Below are 21,634 nucleotides of genomic sequence, written 5' to 3'. Positions count from 1 at the left end.
AGGGCTTACTATGTATCAGGTGCTATTAATAAGAGCTTAAAATCTTAAAACCTCACAACAATCTTTTAAGGTAGATCACCATATTTATCATTCCCATTCTATGAATTAAAAAATTGAGGCTCAGGTTCAGAATTCAAATGCAATTGTGACTCCAAAGTGTATATTCTTTTTTTTTTTTTTTTTTTTTTCTTTTTGCGGTATGTGGGCCTCTCACTGCCGTGGCCTCTCCCATTGCGGAGCACAGGCTCCGGACGCGCAGGCCCAGCGGCCATGGCTCACGGGCCCAGCCGCTCCGCGGCATGTGGGATCCTCCCAGACCGGGGCACGAACCCGCGTCCCCTGCATCGGCAGGCGGACTCTCAACCACTGCGCCACCAGGGAGGCCCCAAAGTGTATATTCTTAACCTACCATGCTACACTGCCATTACATGTAGTATGTTCAACCTGTCAGAAACCAGGGAATTTGGGGACTAAAAATGACCTTGATACAAATTAATTATTTCAAATATGGAAACATGGAGTTCCGGATACTCAATAAATTTCAGTAAAGCCAGTGTCCTCTCCAGTGTTATTTCTACACTGGAAATGATGAAACAAAGTTATTTTGTTCAGTCTTTTTTTCACCCTGTATTTTTATTTTATATACACACTTGAAATATTTCACAGTAGTTATTACTTAAGGTAATTCAGTTAATACAAGAATTCAGGCTTTGGTAAAGTTAGATTTCAGTTTTGCTTCACTATTTTTTTAAATGATGACCAGAACAGAAGATTATTTTAGGTTAAATTTTAATACACAGGTGGTAAAATGTATTTCTCTCTGCTTCCACACATATTGTGCTTCACAGTAGCTGACATTCACAACATTTGAAAGAATTACCTTCTTTACAAAGGCAAAAAGAAATGTTAGTTCTTCACTTGCAATATACAGGGAAGTCAGACACACTGTAGTAGTGCCCTAGGCTAGGCTAACCATCATTTAAGTAACCAAAAACTCTAAAATTTCCCAGTACAAAATCCCCGGCTAAAGAGGGAGATGGCTAAATTTACCTAGTTAACTTAAATTCATTAATTTTTTTTTTTTTTTTTTTTGGCTGTGCCGTGCGGCTTGCAGGATCTTAGTTCCCCAACCAGGGATTGAACCTGGGCCACAGCAGTGAAAGCACCAAGTCCTAACCGCTGATACAAATTCCAATTTATTATAACAAAGGCTTTTTAAAAAAAGATTTCTGTACTCGATTTTTTCAAAGTATAATCCAGAAGAAAAAAAAAACAGGATTGTACATGTAAATCACTCATAACCTGCCTTTTCTGGACATAAAAATTCATGTTATTAAAATACTAGACTTTGATCCCAAGATTAAAACCAATTCCAAACAATACTTACATTAGATACAACTGTAATAAATGCATGTGCTATAAGAAATGGCAAAGTTTCAGGAGTTCCATATTCAAAGCAGTCCTTCATGAGAGAAAGGCCATTTTTCCCACAAAACAAACATACATAACGAAGCAAATGCAATGGTACTTCTACATCCTGAAGAAAAAAGAAAATCTATTATTTTAAAACTTAACAGGAACAATTTTTATTTTATTACCAGTACTGGAAAGATACTGGTCAGACATAAACTCAAAAAGACTTACATGAACAAAAAAGTAAAATTTTCCATAAACCTAAGAATGAAAAAAGATAAACACTTACATTCATATCACAGAATGCCCCTAATATGTTGCTTTCTTGGGTTGATATATCCTGATTTAAAAAAAAAAAGAAAAAAAGGTAAATACAATTACATCACACTACATGACAATCTTTAAAAACTACGATTTTTTAAAGATTGATTTTATAAAAACTCACCAATTGTACAATTGCTTCTCATCATCAACAGCAGTATTCCTAACTGAAGCTAATATCATTCAGTTCTAAAGTATATTTTAACTCTTCTCCAAAGAAATCTTTCTATACTATGTGCTACACATTATTTTGCCTTCTTAAACAAAAACCTTTCCTTAAATAATTGGGGTAATTTTTGAACATTTGAACATTTTTAACTTAGTTAAGTGGTTTTGAAACTGTACTCGGGAACTCTCTAGAGGTATACTCAAAAGTTCCACAACGTGCTTTCCATACATAAGATTTAAACTACCTAAAAGCATACTCATCCACTGTTGGTGTGAATATAAGCTGGTATGACCTTGTTAGAGGATAATTTGGCAGTTACCTATCAACATTTAAAAAGTACCTTCCCTTTGACCCAGCAAATCAACTTCTGGTTATTTATCCTAAACAACTAGTAAAAGTAGTGCTGGAAAATGTATGTATAACGATGCTCACTGAAACTATTTATAACATCTCAAAATTAGAAACAACTTCAATATCCATCAATAGGCTGGCTAAATAAAATGGTGACATAACCATCTAGGGTCTTATGCAGCCTTCAAAAATAATAAGGTGAAATGGCATGAGGGATTATCTTTTGGGGATGATGAAAATGTTCTCAAAATGAAATGTGGTAATGGTTGCACGGCTCCATAAATTTATGAAAATAATATATACTTTAAGCAAGTTATTTTTATGGTATGTAAAGTATACCTGTAAAATGCTGTTAAAAATAAGGTGAATCAAAAAAATAAGGTGAATTCCATATGCACAGGCATATAAAAATATCCTGTATTTGTTAAAAATAGAATTTATGAACATTATCTAATTTTCATAAATTTTTAAATGTCTGAAAATATCTGAACTAATTTCATAACAATTTTTTTGATGAGAGAATGGAGAAAAAGGAGAGATTCAAGGCCTTTTAAACTCTGTATTTTGTATAGTCTATGTTTTTTTAGTCATACTGAAAGTGTTACTTTTATAATCAGAAGGTTAGATACTTTCAGCTGAAAAGTTAGCTGCCAAAGGAACCCATTCATTCTTTGCTGTTACCTGTTTTAAATAAAGTTTGACTGCTGAAATAAAGTTTGAAAACAACTGATTGAGAGCATACATAAAACTCTCAGAACATTTCAGAATAATCAAAAACTGTCCTAAGAGAGGTCAAAACACTTGTCAAATTAAGTGTACTAAACCTCCTTAAATGTATTCTCAAGCCTCTACTACCAGGGCCACAGTTAAAGTTTTAAGTTATTCTTAGCAAACCTTTTGTCTTCAAAAAATCCAAAATATAAGAACTCCTGTGGTATTACTAAATACAATTCATGGACCAGGTGAACCATGCTGAAATATCAAACTGGAGTCAAGATTTCTAGTGCCTAACATGGACACAGCTAGAAATTCTCCTAACAGAATTCTATTCTGATGTGCAAAATGTTACTCATGGACTTGGTTGTATCTATTTTAGCTACTCAGAAGATGTTTTACCATTTCATATTTCTACTCTGGATACATGAAGCCACTACCCTAAGGTGTTATTATAATCTCATTTTAAGTAGTATGCAAAGAAGTTAACATAGATCTGTTGGTAACAATACTAGGAGCAACACTAGGAAGTCTTGCTAAAAGCTGAACCTTCTCTCAAAAGCTCTCATTATAGAGGATCCCTGAAAAGGTGTTAAGAAACCTATCAAGAATTTTTTACCTATCAAGAATTTTTTAAGTTTTTGTTTTTCCCCCAAAACCTCACATTTATTACATAAGATGATGCCACTCTCTTTCTAGAACTAAACAGAGGAATATGCCTGTTACTTTAAAAGATACTCTAAAACAAAGAGAAATAAATGAGTAATTAGAAAGTAATTCTATATCTGATTAAGCAAATGCTGCTCTATGATCTAACCACAAAGAATTGAAGGCTAGAGGATTAGGAATAAAATATTTGCATAAAAAGAAGTCATTGATGTTGGAATTAGATAGTAGTGATGGTTACTTACTAAAGTGTATACTTTAAAAGAGTAAATTTAAAACATTTATTTTTTTTAAAAAGGGTGAATTAAAAGTCAGTAGAAAGTGGCAAGAAAAAAAAACAGCCTAGATTCAGAAACTTGGACAGTAAAACAACAATGTATGTATTTAATCTGCCAGAGCATATTATACCTACCTTTAACAGAAGGGCAAAGATCTCTCTTCTCTCTACAATTCTTATACTCATCTCGCTCTAAGAAAAATACTTAACACTAGAGCAATACCTCATTTGATAGAATTACCTATATTATTCAGGATTAGGAAAAGAATGCCACTGGCCTCCACAAAACTTTTAATGTGAATATATGTATTTTAAATTACTACATCTTTAAAAATAATTTCAACTTCAATAGGAGGGAAAGAAGGATGGAGGGAGGAAGGGAGGAGGAGGAGAGGCTTCAAGTTCCCATCTTATTCACTACTGGCAATGGATTACAATAGTTAGTGATTAGTCTGAAACATTTGAGAAACAATGCAGTAGAATTAAGACCTGAATTCTAGAACTCTCTCAGCAATATGCTATGCAAATGTGATCAAAACTTTTAACCTCTGTCAGTTTCCTCTTACATGAAATAAGGATGCTGACTAAGTTTCTAAAGTCACAGGTGTCAAAACACTAACACAGGAGTACTGAATCTTCTCCTAGAGCTGTGGTCAATTTGTGCCTCTTAAAAAAAATAAATAAAACCAAAAGTAAAAGGCCTTATCAGGAATGGATGCATATAACAGTATGAGGGGAAGACTGGATGGACTACCTCCTTATAAAAAGGTGGAATTAAACATCTCTATAGTAAACTCTACAGCACTGCATAATAAATATTAGTTTTCTTAAGATATCTGCATGTATGTATATAGACACATACACATAATTTTATAATATATATGTATGCTACATCAAGGTTTTGATCAGAGACCCTTTGAAACAGCTGGCCCTTAACATATTTAATAACATGGCCAGAGGACAGAAACTAGACATTTTAGAGTATTTATAACATCTCATTACTAAGATATTAGAAACTTGGGAAACAGCTATTATGAACAGAATATTAAAGAAGCACATATAAATTCTGTATAAGGAGATTAGAATGCTGTATAAGAATACAGAATTCTGTATAAGGAGACTCCTACTTTATTATATCCAAAAGTGGTTTTTATTAGAATTTTACCTAAAGTTATGAAGCCACTGCTTTCAACCAAGTAGTCACATGGAATGATCCTAAAGAATAGTAATAATGGGCTTCCCTGATAGCGCAGTGGTTGAGAGTCCGCCTGCCGATACAGAGGACACGGGTTCATGCCCCGGTCCGGGAAGATCCCACATGCCGCGGAGCGGCTGGGTCCGTGAGCCATGGCTGCTGAGCCTGCGCGTCTGGAGCCTGTGCTCCGCAACGGGAGAGGCCACAACAGTGAGAGGCCAGCGTAACGCCAAAAAAAAAAAAAAAGAATAGTAATAATGGGGCACTTTATTCCACAAGGAAAAGTACAGGGGAGTATGACTATGCCTATATTTGGAGATTATCATTTTTGAAAATCATTTTTAAAAAACTGATGAGGAAATTGATTTTGAGAGCAAAATGGCAGATTTAGTATTGCTGTAACTCTATCAAGAGATTTTTAACTGGAGAAAAAATATTTCTAAGACACTCTGCATGAATTTTACATATCTACGTCCCTAACCAAACTATTTTTAGCATCTTTCAGTTATCAATTTAAGGCATTAAAAACACTATTCGTGTGGTGTTCCTAAGATTAAATTTTGCAGCTTTGCACAAATGGATCCCCTTTTTGTTGAAAAAGGATTCCAAGATGACATTTTTTAGAATGATTAATAAATATCTGATGTCATGTAAGAGATTTATTAAAAGGTTTCTACATGGGAAGATAATAGGCTAAGAATTCTAGAAGACAGCACAGTCTGATTTAAAATATTCTTATGGAGAATTCTAATAGGGAAAATACCCACCTCCTGGGCTATGTTTTTAAATAGTCTCAATTCAATGTGAAAATATTTTCTGTAAAGGACAACTTTTTTTCCAGATGAAGAAGGAAGTTTAGAGAAGTCAGAATGGAGGTTATAGAAAAAATAAGCTGGAGAAAATAGACAGCCTTAAAAAAACAAAAAGCATATGGTAGATTTGTTAATGGCCACAACTCTACCCGTTCCTGGATGCATGAAAAACAGAATGTACTTAAAAGTTTAAAATGAAACTTTACCTCTCCTCCTATCCAGAGATGGAGTCTACTTCACACCCCTTTGATCTCAGCTGCCCTTGTGAATTGCTTCAACCAACAGGGATGTGGTAAAGTTGATACTGTGTGGTTTCAAAGGCTGGACCTTTATAAGAGGCCTTACAGCTTTCCACTTTTGCCTTCCTGGATCAATGCTAAGACTACCATGTAAGGAAGATAGTCACCCTAGTAGAGAGGCCATGTAGAGAAAAATCCAAGGAGCCCTACAGAGCAGCCAGCACTATCAGATGTGTGAATGAGACCATCTTGGACTTTCAAACCCATCCAACTCCCAAAATAAATGCAAGTGCGTAAGTAAGGCCATACAAAACTAGCAGAGAAATTGCCCAAGCAATACACAGAATCATGAGAAATAATTAATCACTGTTATTTTAAGCCATTATTATAATACATTTTCACATAACTGTTTCAATTCCTGCTATCTGTAGAAATAATGCCATTATCTAAATACCTAAGATGGGTTACTGATCTCCTGGAAAGGCTTGTATAAATATCACTAGTGGAGGAGGGAAGGAGGAAAAGAGGGAGGGAGGGAGGGAGGGGAAAAAAATCACTAGTGAAATAAGTAAAGCATCTTGACATACAAAAGAAAATACTATTATTTAAAACTAGTAATTACATATAATTTGTTAAGCATTTTTTCTTTACAAAAGGAATTCCAAATTCCGTTAACTTATGTTTTCTAAGAATGAAATTCAAAACTCTACGTGCTTCTTTTTCCTGTTACTACTTTTTGAAAGAGTCACAGTAAATAGAGCATAGATCTACATCAGCAAAATGTCTATCACTGACAGTTTAATTTTATGAGTTCAATTTATAAATCTTTCCTTAATAGAACTATGCTGAGCAAATGTTTAACACAAGTTGCTACAGAAATGGTCTGAAGAAATCTGAAATAATTCTTATAACGATAGTGATTTTTTCCATCAATAATGACTATCTCCATATTTATTCATAAGTGAGAAATTACCAACATAACCATGACTTAGTATTACTTAAAATTCACAATACCTATTTTCACATACCTCTATAGTAGGATGAGTATTATGTTTGTAAGCAGTATATAAGGGAAACTGAATTTGAAAAATTTTTGCCACACATAGTAACAATTTTTCCTTCTCATCTGTACTCCATAAACTAAAAGGATCAGAGCTCTTTGAAGATTCCTCCTCAGTCAAAATACAAATTCTTGTAGAGTTTGATTTTTTTTCTATTGATTTTTGTCTTTCTGTACTTCCTTCATTACACTCTCTTTCTATATTCAGTGGTTCTTCCGCTTGATTACTCTCATCTTGCCACGTGGAATCTATGTTAATAGTAGTACAATGTTTACAAAGCTGGTCCCGGAGCACTTGAACTTGGGCAATCACTAAGTTAATAAGTGCACACACTACTTGGTTAAAAATCTCCAAATGCTTATATTCTTTGAAGCAGCATAGACATTGCCTATAAGAGAAAAAAATTTTTTCAATAAATCAATGCTTCCTAGAGAGGCAACAATTATATCTTTCTAAAAAGTAATATAAAAAAAACAAATACTAAAATATCTTTTGAATATTTAATTTCCTCCTTCCTGGTAGAGTAGCACTACAATAACTTAAAATGACAGCATCACACCAAAAACTGGTACTGGTAAAAAGTCACCATATTAGGTCGACAGCTATCATCTTCAGTTTTATGTATGTATTTATCTGTCCCTCTAGACAAAGAAGTATTTAAGAACAAGAATTATGGCTATATCTTTGCTTCTCTAAGTACTAAGTACTCAATACATGTTTAATAAATATCAGGAAACTGGCTACAATAAAATAACTTTTTAGTAAACCCAGCTCATTATTTTACATAAGGGATTTTGTTGTCAACTAATAAAAAAGCTATATTTAAAAATAATTTGCTTGCGACTTCCCTGGCAGTCCAGTGGTTAAGACTCTGCACTTCCACTGCAGGGGGCACGGGTTCGATCCCTGGTTGGGGAACTAAGATCCCGCATGCCATACCACGCGGTGCTGCTGCTGATAATAATAATAATAATAATAATAATAATAATAATTTGCTTGAAGGCTACTTAGGAGGGACATTCCTATCCTATCTGACAGATCAAAAGTGTTTAAAGAACACACACACAACACACACACACACACTCACTCTCTCTCTCACTTCAGCTCCAGTAAAAAAAAAACAAAAATAAATAAAAATAATAAGAGTCAGTAATTATTACATACAAATCTAGTTCTCTTAGACATGTTCAGTTAGTAGCACAATGCCTGGCATATTGTGGATAATCAAAGGGGTCTGGTGAATCGATAAGTAAATAATACGCAGTACCAGGTTACAATGTATCCAATAACAGATGACAGTTAAGCAACTATCACTTAAAATTTGCACCTAGTTATATTATCAAAACAAATCAAAACTCTTATTGTACCAAACAGATCACCAACTTCCTGTATTACCATGTAAGAATAACTTCATTTCTCCAGGTGTGGCAGATTTGAAGTAGAGCCACAAATTCCTCAATACTACTCTTCCCTTTAAAAGGTGAAACCCAATTTTCCTCCCCTTGAATGTGGACCGGACTTAATGACTGGCTTCCAATGAATGGAATGTGGCAGAAATGACAGTGTATGACATCTGAGACTAGGTTATAAAAGACATTACCACTTCTGCCTTGCTCTCTTTTGGATCACTCACTCTGGGGGAAGCCAGCTGTCATGAAAAACACTCAAGGAGGCCACGGCAAAGGCCACATGAGAAAAAACGGAGTCCTCCCACTAACAACCAGCACCAACTTGCCAAACATGCAAGTGAGTCAACTTGGAAATAGATCCTCCAGTCCCACGTAAGGTCATCCAAAGATGACCATAACCTGGCCAAATCTTGACTACAACTTATAAGAAATCCAAGCCAGAACCAACCAACTAAACCACTCCCAAACTCCTACCCATAAAATAATTGATGATAAATGTTTATAATTGAGATAATAAACATATCTCTGAGGATAACAAATGTTTATTGTTATTTTAAACACTACTTTTGGAGTATCTTGTTACACAGAAATGCATAAATGATACATCAGGACTATTTTCTCCATGGCAAAATGAAAGGGATTTTATCTCTAAGGCCTCCTCCAGTTTTAAATTCTATAATATCGCAATTTCTACAAGAAGAAAAATAAACACATCACTCAACATTTTTCTGATGAGTAGCTTCTTCGTTTAAGTTTAGGAAAAACCAAGTTCAAAGTGAAGGATCATACATTTGACTATCTTTAGTGAAAATGAAACCTGAGCTTCCCCTCAAAAAACAACCTTGAGGGGCTTCCCTGGTGGTGCAGTCGTTGACAGTCCGCCTGCCAATTCAGGGGACACGGGTTCGTGCCCTGGTCCGGGAAGATCCCACATGCCGCGGAGCGGCTAGGCCCGTGAGCCATGGCCGCTGAGCCTGCGCGTCCAGAGCCTGTGCTCCGCGGCCGGAGAGGTCACAACAATGAGAGGCCCGCGTACCGCAAAAACAAACAAAAAAAACAACCTTGAGGTCAGATTTTGGATTAGGAAAGCCAAAGAGCTAGTCAAATTTACTATAAAAGTGCACTGTCAGGGATGGATCTAGAGATTATCATACTAAGTGAAGTAAGTAAGAAAAAGACAAGTATCATATGATGATCACTTATATGTGGAATCTACAAAAATGATACAAATGAACTTATTTACAAAAGACTCATAGACTTCGAAAACAAATTTACGGTTACCAAAGGAGAAAGGTGGGGGGAGGGATAAATTAGGAGTTTGGGATTTACATATATATACAACTATATATAAAATAGATAGGGACTTCCCTAGTGGTCCAGTGGTTAAGAATCCATCTTCCAATGTAGAGAACGCGGGTTTGATCCCTGGTCAGGGAACTGAGATCCCACACACCTCAGGGCAACTAAGCCCACGCACCGCAGCTACTGAGCCTGCGAGTCACAGCTAGAGAAGCCCACGCACCGCAACAAAAGATCCCGCATGCTGCAACTAAGACCCAACACAGCCAAATAAGTAAATAAATAAAATCTTACAAAAAAAAATCAACGAGGACCTACTGTATAGCACAGCGAACTCTACTCAATATTCTGTAACAACCTATATGGGAAAAGAATCTGAAAAAAGAAAGGATATGTGTATAAATTAATCACTTTGCTATACACCTGAAACTAACACAATATTGTAAATCAACTATACTCCAATATTAAAAAAATTAAGTTAAAACACAGTAACAAAATAAGAAAAAATAAAATAAAATTTTAAAATAAAAAATTTTAAATAAAATAAAAATTCACTGTCAGGAAATGGGTATTAAACTACTTGATAACTGACTAGGAAACTAATCTTAAAAGACAAAAATGAGTGAATTCCCTGGTGGTCCAGTAGTTAGGACTCCATGGTCTCACTGCTGAGGGCCTGGGTTCGATTCCTAGTTGGGGAACAAAAATCCCACAAGCCATGCAGTACTGCCAAAAACAAAAAACAAAAAAAAAGGGCAAAAATGATATATGAACAAAGTAACAGGTAAACTGGATCTAGGTCCTTACAGACCCAAACATACAACTTCAAGGAGAGTTGAGAATCTAAGTGAAGACACACACACACACACACACACACACATTTTAAAAATAATTATATATTATGTAAATTACATTTTATTGTATATTCAATTCTGAGAAGTCTAGGTATTTGAATTCTCAATATAGCATTTCTCTCTATATCCACACCCACAACGCAAGGAGGGGAAAGAATTTTTTTTTTTTAATAAAAACAACACTTTCAGTTAAGCCCAATCTGATTTTACAAACAAATTTATTTCTTCTCTGTTTTAAATCACACTACAAATATACTAAAGGAAAAAAAGTCATAAAAGAGATAATGGAAGAAAAGATGACAACAAGAAATTCTGGATGATAGAAAAGGGAGGAGTAGTAAGTGACAGTGTGGAATAAACAAACTTGGAAGGGGTCACAGAAGAACATATCAGCAAAAAGATTCACCCCACAGAACACTGGAAAAGCGCAGGACTAAAGAGCTTCAGATACCTCTGAAGGCAGAAATGAAGCATAATAGAAAACAGAACTAAATGAAAGGTACTGTTAAAACCTGCAGGCTTGGGACTTCCCTGGTGGCACAGTGGTTAAGAATCCGCCTGCCAATGCAGGGGACACAGGTTCGAGCCCTGGTCCGGGAAGATCCTACATGCCACGGAGCAACTAGGCCCGTGTGCCACAGCTACTGAGCCTGCGCTCTAGAGCCCGCGAGCCACAACTACTGAGCCCGTGTGCCACAACTACTGAAACCCGTGTGCCTAGAGCCTGTACTCTGCAACAAGAGAAGCCACCGCAAGGAGAAGCCCATGCACCACGACGAAGAGTAGCCCCCACTCACCACAACCAGAGAAAGCCTGCACGCAGCAACAAAGACCCAACGCAGCCAAAAATAAATTAATTCATTTTTAAAAAAACAAAACAAAACAAAAAAACCCCTGCAGGTTCCCATTCCAGACAGCAAGGATACTATTCCTACCTGACCCAGGGAAACAAGAAGTTCTTCCTGTACATAAAATGAACAAGATAAATTCAGGAACATCAGATACTGAAGAAGGCAGAGATACAAGAAACTGAAAGTGAGAGAATTAAGTAAAATTATGACTGAATAGTGAACCTCCCCAAGTACCCTTACCTGCCCAACCACCAGATCAATGTATCTCAAGGGGAAAGACTTGGAAAATACGAACAATCTAAGAGAAAGGCCATTTATCCTATAATAAAGTCTGCTCACCATTTTACCATCATACAGTATAGGCCAACATCTGAGCTGCTCCATTCACACAGAACTTGCAATCCATTTTTCAGTGGCCCTCTCTTAACCATGAAAGGATAGCCAAGGATAATAAGACTTTCAAGAAAAGCTGCATCACTGAAGGCAGATCAAAGCAAACAGTAAGAAGAAATTTAGAGGAAGAAGATAAAATGCAGGAAGAAAAAAGGTTTTAATTAATTTATATCCTCAGAGACATGAAAGATACTGGATTACTGAAACAAAGAATACTATTAAAAAATGCATTCCAATTAAAAAACAGAGCCATTTAATGCGTACAAATATGCACTATATATAGTTTTTGCATATATATCATTCACAATTTTAAAAGCAATTAAAATTACAGCAATTTGTAAAATTCAATAGAAGGTCCAGAGGTAAAACTGGAGAAATATCCCAGAAAGTAGACTAGACAAAGAAAGATAATGGGAAGAAAAAGAAAAACCATCGGGCCTCCCTGGTGGCGCAGTGGTTGAGAGTCCGCCTGCGGATGCAGGGGATGCGGGTTCGTGCCCCGGTCTGGGAGGATCCCATATGCAGCGGAGCGGCTGGGCCCGTGAGCCATGGCCGCTGGGCCTGCGCGTCCGGAGCCTGTGCTCCGCAGCGGGAGAGGCCACAACAGTGAGAGGCCCGCATACCGCAAAAAAAAAAAAAAAAAAAAAAAAAAAAAAAAAAGAAAAACCATCAATCAAAGAGGTACAATATCTGACTAATAATATTTCCAAGAAGACAGCAGAAAATACAGAGGTGAGGAAAGTATGAAACAAAAAAAAATTTTTTTCAGAACTGAAAACCCATTAAAAAACATACCCTCATGAAATTTCTGAAGCCAAGGAGGGATAAAGATCCTAAAAGCTTTCAGGGAGAGTGAAAAGAGTGACAAGAAAAAGCTCAGGAATAAAAACAGCTCATACTTTCTCCTAAGTAATATTGGAAGATAAAATACAATGGAATAACACTTTAGTTCTGAGAGAAAATAATTTACTATCAATTCTGTATCCAACAAAAGTTATCAATAAAAGTAAGGGTGGGGCTTCCCTGGTGGCACAGTGGTTGAGAGTCTGCCTGCTGATGCAGGGGACACGGGTTCGTGACCCAGTCTGGGAAGATCCCACATGCTGCGGAGCAGCTAGGCCCGTGAGCCATGGCAGCTGAGCCTGCGTGTCGGGAGCCTGTGCTCCACAACGGGAGAGGTCACAACAGTGAGAGGCGTACCGAAAAAAAAAAAAAAAAAAAAAAAAGTAAGGGTAGAAGAGACATTCTTTTAGGCCGGAAAGGTCTAAAAACCATTTGTCTCCCATGTACCTTTTCTCAGAAAAGATGTCATCCTAACAAAACAAAGAAGTAAACCAATAAAGATGGCATAGAATCCAGGGAACTGGCGATCCAATATAATAGAAAAGCAAAAGAATTTCAAGGATGATCTGAAGAGAATATAGCTGTTTCAGTAACCCTACTGAGAAATCAATACAGATTGGAGTAGGAAGATAAAAGCCAAAGGAGATGGAGGGAAGGTAAGAAAATAACAGATCACCTAATGATGTATAAAAATGTAAAAACTAGTACTAAGAAGGGCTGGAGAGTTTGGGAAAAATTAGTGATCCACACCTAGAAAATTAATCAAATGAAGAACAAGACACTAAACTCTATGAAACAAAGAATGAAAACAAAAGAAAAACAATAATTTATATCTTGTAAAATATAAAATGAACCACAGAATCTTTTTTGGCTAATAACTGAGCAATTATTTTTGTTTTTAGAACTACCTCAAGAACTGATGTAACTATATTGAGAGGACAGGGAAGGGTAAATGGATGAAATCTTTATATATCAGAAAAGGAGTTCACAGATTATACCTAAAATTGACAGATAAAGCAACAGCAATATAATATTATTATTTCAGAACATAAAAGTTAATATCAAAACCAACATCTCAAAAAGTTGAAAACAGAAATGGGGCTGAGGAGATGGGGACAATGGACTTTTATATTATAGGCCTTTTCCTACCATTTTATTTTTTAAACTCTGTACATACTGTATTTGTACACCAATATCATACATTACCTTTCACTATCTGAGCTTATCCTATTTTCTTCTCAGTCCTTTCCATTATTACCCACCTGATAAGACTTTATTACCTAAGTAGAGTTATATGCTGCCTATCTGAGTGGAATACGCTTACATTTAAGAACACACAATGATAAAAATTTCTAAATGACTAACAAAATATGTACCTTCAATTAATAAAAATACTAACATTCACTAAGAAGCTAAATGTCAAAATTAAATTATTTTAACCTGGATTCCATAATTCCATCTAACAAATCTTCCAATGGATCTAACATTTTCCTGGTCTGGTACTGCTGAACACATGAAAGGGCTGTTCATATACAGTATCCAACCTTGGCGAAAGTTTTTTTATTTATGAGCTAATTTCTGAAAAACACTACTTTGAATAGTGGTCAATAACAATATTCCACTGGTCAAATTTCTTAATTCCAAAATATAAAGTAGACCCTTAAAGAGTGGAGAACATACATTAACCTGTTCAAAAGCAACAGTGTCTAAAACTGTTATAAAAAATAAAGTTTAATAAAACAATAAAAATAAGCAATAGCCTCAAACTTTAAGTACAAATGACAGGTGTGAAAGGTGTAATTTTTAGCCTGATAATACAAAGATCTGACAGAACCTCCGCCTAGCTAGCACTCAGAATTATTTCAGGGGAGAAATCCTGAAATAAAGGTAAAAAGTAGACAGGATGAAGACAACGAGGAACCTTAAATGTCTACTGAGGCATCTGCAAGATATAAAACATAAGCCTGTTTTGTAATAGGCTTTAAACAAGTCAAACAAAAAACAGCAACAATTCCAACAAGGATTTTGCCGTGTGGTATCAATGCCTTCATCATACACGACATTCCTTTCAGAGCCATGTATGCTCTTTTGAAAATTTATATTCTTTAATTTATTCTCCTAATATTCTCTCCCCATTCTCTGAATTCATTTTCCTCCCATTTCATTCCAATTTTCCATTCCAATATTAATAAAATAATGATAATCTGTTAAAGTAACATACATAACTAACTCCCTGAATCTTACGAACAAAGTGGCAGCTATATTCCTGTGATGCAGCAATTATTAATAAAAATGATGACATAATATTTGATGACACAGAGAGACTGATCATAGTTCACATGAAAAAAAATCAGATTATAAAGCATACAAGTTTTATAATCACATTTTTGTAAAATTTTAAACTGTACTGTTCCCAATCTCACACCAAGGTTATACCAAAAAAAAGTTACCAGTTGTTACTCTGGGTGATGGCATTTTTTTTTTTAAACTTTGATTTTCTGTATTTTCTAAAAGACTTTCACAATGAGTATATCTTTTACATAGAAGGAAAATTATAAAATATTAAAGCCTTTGAAATTTCTATAAATATTAAATTCTTAACATATTGTTTTTTAAGTGAACATTCTCCTTCAGCTATATTCTGGTCAACCAACATATCAGAAAAAATGATTCTTGATTATTGATAATCTTTTGAAAGTTAACACTTTTCTCCCAGAAAACCTACAAAGAACATTTTGTATGAGATGTCATGGATCTGATCCATTCGTGCACTAAGGTACATTTATGGACCTTCCATGGTCATGGGCCACCAAGTTAAGAATTTCTTTTGTAAATTAACTGTGCTTTATTACTAGCTTTTTATCCCCTACAAGAACAACAATCTTAATCTGGGCAACAATATTTTTTGATGCCCTAGAGAGAAACAGGATGGGGGGAGGGCAGAGCAGGGAAACAGGCAAAAAATTTTTACTCTAAAGCACTGCAATCCAACTGTATATTTTATTGTCACTTCTCTCTTCTATCAGCATGAACAATTAAGAGTGTAACATTCTACTTTTTGGTACTTTTTACTATCAGCTAAAAACTGTTAATACTTACTAACATGTGAATAGAATTATAAATATTACACACTATTTTCCAATTTGACTTTCCATGCCTTAGCTTATGTACCCTTCAATATATATTTCATTTTCTAAAATAAGTTTCAACAATTTTAATTAAAATAGGTATTTATTAAGTTCTTTTGTCAGATACCATGTTAAGTATTTTGTTTCTTCACAACCTCATGAAGATAGTAGTAGCTTATTACTCATTTCACAAATGAGGAAGTAAGAGCTTACAGAAGTTAACTAACTTGCCATAATCACCTAGTACACAGATGATGAAGCAGGACTGGAAGCCACATCTATCTGGCTCCAAGGCCATACTACTCTTAATCACTATATTCTGGAACAGCATGATATAAAGGCAGGGTCTCTACATCCTTTGATATTCTAATGAAACCTACAAATTACTGCCTAAAACTGTACATACCAAAATTTCATTTATGGGCTTCTCTGGTGGCTCAGTGGTTAAGAATCCGCCTGCCAATGCAGGGGACATGGGTTGAAGCCCTGGTCTGGGAAGATCCTACATGCCACCGAGCAACTAAGCCCGTGCACCAAAACTACTGAGCCTGTGCTCTAGAACCCACGAGCCACAACTACTGAGCCCGCATGCCTAGAGCCCATGCTCTGCAACAAGAGAAGCCACTGCGATGAGAAGCCCGTGCACAGCAACGAAAAGTAGTCCCCGCTCACCACAACTAGAGAAAACCCACGTGCAGCAACGAAGACCCAACGCAGCCAAAAATAAATAAATAAAAAATCAAATAAAATACAACTGGGAATTCCCCAGTGGTCCAGTGGTTAGGACTTTGTGCTTTCACTGCAGGGGGCATGGGTTCCTACCCTGGTCAAGGAACTAAGATCCCACAAGCCGTGTGGCATGGCCAAAAACAAAAAATAAAAATGTAAAACAAAACACAACTGACAAAGTTACTCTTCAAAATACATAAAGATGCATACCTCTGTGTCCAGGAATTGATATAAGCAAATATTTTGAGAGTATGTTCCTTTCTGAGCTGCAGTCCATCACCACCTTCTATATCAGATACTGAAAGAAAATAGAAAAAGTAACTTTTAAATTATGAATAAATAATGCCAAACCAATATTAAAGCCAATAGGGACTTCCCTGGTGGTCCAATGGTTAAGACTCCATGCTTCCACTGCAGGAGGCATGGGTTCAATCCCCAGCCGGGGAACTAAGATCCCCACATGCCACACGGCATGGCCAAAAAAAAAAAAAAAAAAAAAAGCCAACACTTAAAAAAACAGCTAGGTTTACAAATACAAATATTTCCAATAATTTTTTTTTTTGCTTTCACTAAAGAAAATAAATCTTGGTTAATTATTGACCAATTTGATTCTAACTTTGTCTCAGAGAGGCTCAGGAATTAGAAACACTGAGTACTTCTAAAAGAAGGAATACAAGTGGGGCTAAAAAATATTAAAGTCTTATTAAGAAGCAGTTAGACAAACCCTCATCCCGCTTCCTTGCCCCCCTCACCCCCCCCAACACACGCACACACACACACACACACACACACACACACACACACGATCTCTAAAAGACTATGTTTCCTCTCTGGAGATGTTGAACCAGAGAGAGCTGGGTTTTGCACAATCAGGTAGCTGAAAGCCAGGAGGTATCATACTGAAAACATTTAATCTCTCTGTACAGGCATTTCCTACTGTGTCATGTAAGCACTGCTGAGAAGCCTCATGTGATATAAAACCTTTCAATAAAGAAAATGAGACTAACAATAAAACATTAGAAGCAGACTACTCAAAACCTATGAAACTTTATAACCAGAATACTGACAAAACCAATAACTAGTCTGATTTAAAATTTTTAAAAATACTAGCACAGTTAAATCTCTATTGGTATCTGCACTAACCAATGTCAATCAATCTTCTGCAACTTTAAACCATGAGGTTCAATGCTTCATCTTTTGATATGAAGGTGCCTGAGGGCATTCAATTCTAATAAAGGTCATTTCCAAAAAAAAAATTAAACATTAAATATAAGCATTCTCATGGCTCCATCATTTTAATCACTTGGCACCTACTTCCTTCTCCACACAGCTCTACAAAGTAGAAAACACAGGGGTCCTTGAAGGCAATAAACCAATCACTGTATGCACAAGAAGGCATTTTTGAGGAATGTCAGCTTTGTTACTGTTTTCTCATGTACCAGTAGGATCCTCTCTTTAATCACAAGAAAGCTTGCATGAATCACTATAAAACATTAATGTGATGGGGGAAATCCCATATGAACCATTAAGATGTTCCATTATATTAATATCATCCCTCTATTTACCAACTGCGTATGGCTTTTCATTTAAAAAAAAAAAACCTCACCTTGTTCTAGATCAGACTATATACTCCATGTTGAGACTTACGGCACTCTTCCCCTACTCAGCTCCAGAAATGCTTGAAGTCCAAGTAGGAGGTTGGAAGATTTCTCTCTGGTAATACTGACTAGACCAAGGCAGGTAAAAAAATTCTCTTGGCCAGAGAGAGAAGGAAAAATCACAGGGCAAGAGTATATGCCAAACAAATGGGTAACAAGGTAAACAGCACCTGAGGCGGCCCTGGAAGCCAAAGACACTAATGTCCATCAGGAAGAAGATCCCAACAAAACCTAGCAACCATGACGGAGTAAGATGTAGTGGGGGATAAGATAAGGTAACTACTAAAAGCAAGCTCTTGGCTTGTGTGATTTCATCAAGACGAGACCACAGTACACAGTAACAGTTTTCCTTCCCCGGCCTGAAAACACAGGGAACAGAGTGGTTGCAAGGATCATATCCTTCTCTAACACAAAACACAAATTGCACACATTCTGGGAAACGCATATGTGTGGTGAGAAACACGTACCCCACCTGAGGCCCACCTGGCAACCTAATTAATTGCTCACCAACATAAGCTTACTATTTCATTATATCTACCCCATAACCAGAAAGGGAAGGGAAGTACATCTTATCAGAGCCAGACAAAATAGACCTCCCCAGACAGACAGCAAACATCATACTCAATAGTGAAAGACTGAAAGCTTGTCTTCTATGATCAGGATCAAGACAAAGTAGCTGCTTTCACAACTTCTATTCAACACAGTACTGGAAGTTCTAGTCAGAGCAATTACGCAAGAAGAAGAAATTGGAAAGGAAGTACTAAAATTACCTCTGTTCATGGGTGGCATGACTTTATATGTAGGAAATGCTATAGTCCACACAAACACACACACACAACTGTTAGAATAAATGATTTCAGTAAAGTGACAGGACACAAAGCCAACGCATAGAAATCCACTGCATTTCTATATACTAACAATGAACAATCTGAAAAGTAAATTAAGAACACAGGCATCAAGAAGAATAAAAAACTTAGGAATAAACTAAACCAGGGAGGTGAAAGACTTGAAAACTGACAACTACAATAAGTTGCTGAAAGATATCAGGTACAAATAAATAGGAACAAATCTCATATTCATGGAACATTTAACATCGTTAAATGTCAGTAACGTCCGAAGTGATCTACAGAGTCAATACGATCCCTACCAAAATCCCAACGTTTTTGCAGAAATGGAAAATTCTACCCTTAAACTTGTATGGAATTTCAAGGGACCCCAAATAACCAAAACAATCTTGAAAAACAAGAACAAAGTTGGAAGACTCAAATTTCATGATTTCAAAACTAAGTACACAAATAAAAACCACAATGAGATATCACTTCACACCCCTTAGGATGGCTACTGTTAAAAAAAAATCATAAACTAACAAGTATAGATGAGGATATGTAGAAACTGAAACCCTTGAGCACTGTTGGTGGGAATAATAATTGGTGCAATTACTATTGAAAAGAATACAGCAGTTCCTCAAAACATTTTAAAAAGAATTACCATATGATTCAGCAATCCCACTTTTCGGTATATATATGAAAAAAGAATTGAAAGCAGAACCTCGAAGAGATATCTGTACACCTATGTTCACAGCAGCATTATTCACAATCGGCAAGAGACATAAGTAACCCAAATGTACACAGAGAGATGAATAAACAAAAAGTGGTGTATACATACAGAGGAATGTTATTCAGCCTTAAAAAGGAAGGAAATCCCATCACATGCTACAAAATGAATGAACCTTGAGAACATCATGTTAAGTAAATAAGCCACAAAAAGTAAGTCACAAAAAGACAAAATACTGTATGATTCTACTTAAATGAGATATCTTGAGTAATCAAATCCATAGAAACAAAGTAGCATGGTGGTTGTCAGGGGGAGAGAGAAATGAGGAGTTGTTTAATGGGTACAGAGTTTTAGTTTTCAAGATGAAAAAGTTCTGAAGATCTGTTGCATAACAATGTGAATATTCTTTTTTTAAAAATATTTATTTATTTTGGCTGTGCTGGGTCTTAGTTGCAGCACGCGGGATCTTCGTTGTGGCATGCATGCGGGATCTAGTTGCCCGACCAGGGATCGAACCTGCATCCCTGCATTGGGAGCACAGAGTCCTACCCACTGAACCACCAGGGAAGTCCCAACAATGTGAATATTCTTAACACTACTGAATTGTACACTTAAAAATGCTTAAGATGAGGGCTTCCCTGGTGGCACAGTGCTTGAGAGTCCGCCTGCCGATGCAGGGAACACAGGTTCGTGCCCCGGTCAGGGAAGATCCCACATGCTGCGGAGTGGCTGGGCCCGTGAGCCATGGCCACTCAGCCTGCGCGTCCAGAGCCTGTGCTCCGCAACGGGAGAGGCCACAACAGTGAGAGGCCCGCGTACCGCAAAAAAAAAAAAAAAAAAAAAAAATGGTTAAGATGAGATAAACGAGGTCCTACTGTACAGTAGAGGGAACTGTATTCAGTATCTTGTAATAACCTACACTGAAAAAGAATATGAAAAAGAATATATATGTATAACTGAATCACTCTGTGTACACCAGGAACTAACACAACACTGTAAATGAACTATACTTCAGTAACTTTAAAAGATGATGAAGATGAGAAAATTTGTTGTGTTTTTTACAATTTTAAGAATGTTTAATTAATTTTTAAAAAGGGAGAGAGTACCCCACACTGCAGTTTAAAAGAAGCCACTGATCATTACAAATCAAAGATCCATTAAAGTCCACAGTATAATATAGACAAATAAAGGAAGAAGGGAGGAAGGCAAGTTCAAGAAATCTTTCCACCTATTTCCTATAGAAGAGGAACTGTAATTCCAACTCTAAAGGGCCAACTACCTGGACTGGGAAAAGAGCAAGGTGGAGGAATTGTCACATAGATCTAAAGAATACCAAATACAGCCCAAGAGAAGAAATCAAAGTGGAATTGGAAACATTAAGGCTGGGTAATACCTGGGTGCCAGAGATGCCATCCCCCAAAAGCAAGAAAAGGAAATTCAGTAACTGAAAGAAATGTACCCAACTGACACAATGCGTGAGGTAGAAGGGTGGAAATAGGGTGAAAAGTAAATGGTTCTTGTCACTTAAATTTAAAAAGAAGAAAATGCTCATAAAAACTTCAAGATCAGAAATGAACAGTACGATAGTATGATGGCAAGCATAACCCCAAAAGGAAACATGAGAGGACAGGAGGCATAACCCAGGAGTCTACTGAGAAACCATTAGTAGTCATGACCTGGATCTTACCCCAAGTAAAG

General features: G+C 36.3%; 1 protein-coding gene across 4 annotated transcripts in view; it reads right to left on the bottom strand.

Moving 5' to 3' along the window:
- USP34 (ubiquitin specific peptidase 34) overlaps window positions 1-21,634 on the bottom strand; it is a 245,101-nt gene that overhangs the window by 184,568 nt on the left and 38,899 nt on the right. For 3 of the 4 annotated variants that reach the window (XM_081253585.1, XM_081253587.1, XM_081253586.1), the window contains exons 2-5: window positions 16,935-17,022; window positions 7,186-7,606; window positions 1,703-1,753; window positions 1,388-1,537 (exon numbers count right to left, since the gene is read on the bottom strand). In XM_081253585.1, the coding sequence (XP_081109711.1) occupies window positions 1,388-1,537; window positions 1,703-1,753; window positions 7,186-7,606; window positions 16,935-17,022 (710 nt within the window). Of the gene's footprint in view, window positions 1-1,387; window positions 1,538-1,702; window positions 1,754-7,185; window positions 7,607-16,934; window positions 17,023-21,634 lie in introns of those variants that run through there. The other variant, XM_081253588.1, reaches the window with a different exon arrangement.

The sequence above is a fragment of the Mesoplodon bidens genome (genome assembly GCF_964165515.1).
Source record: "Mesoplodon bidens genome assembly, chromosome: 14".
NCBI classification, from domain to species: Eukaryota; Metazoa; Chordata; class Mammalia; order Artiodactyla; family Ziphiidae; genus Mesoplodon; species Mesoplodon bidens.
The sequence above is the reverse complement of the archived record's forward strand: the minus strand, read 5'-3'. Positions and strand labels throughout refer to the sequence as shown.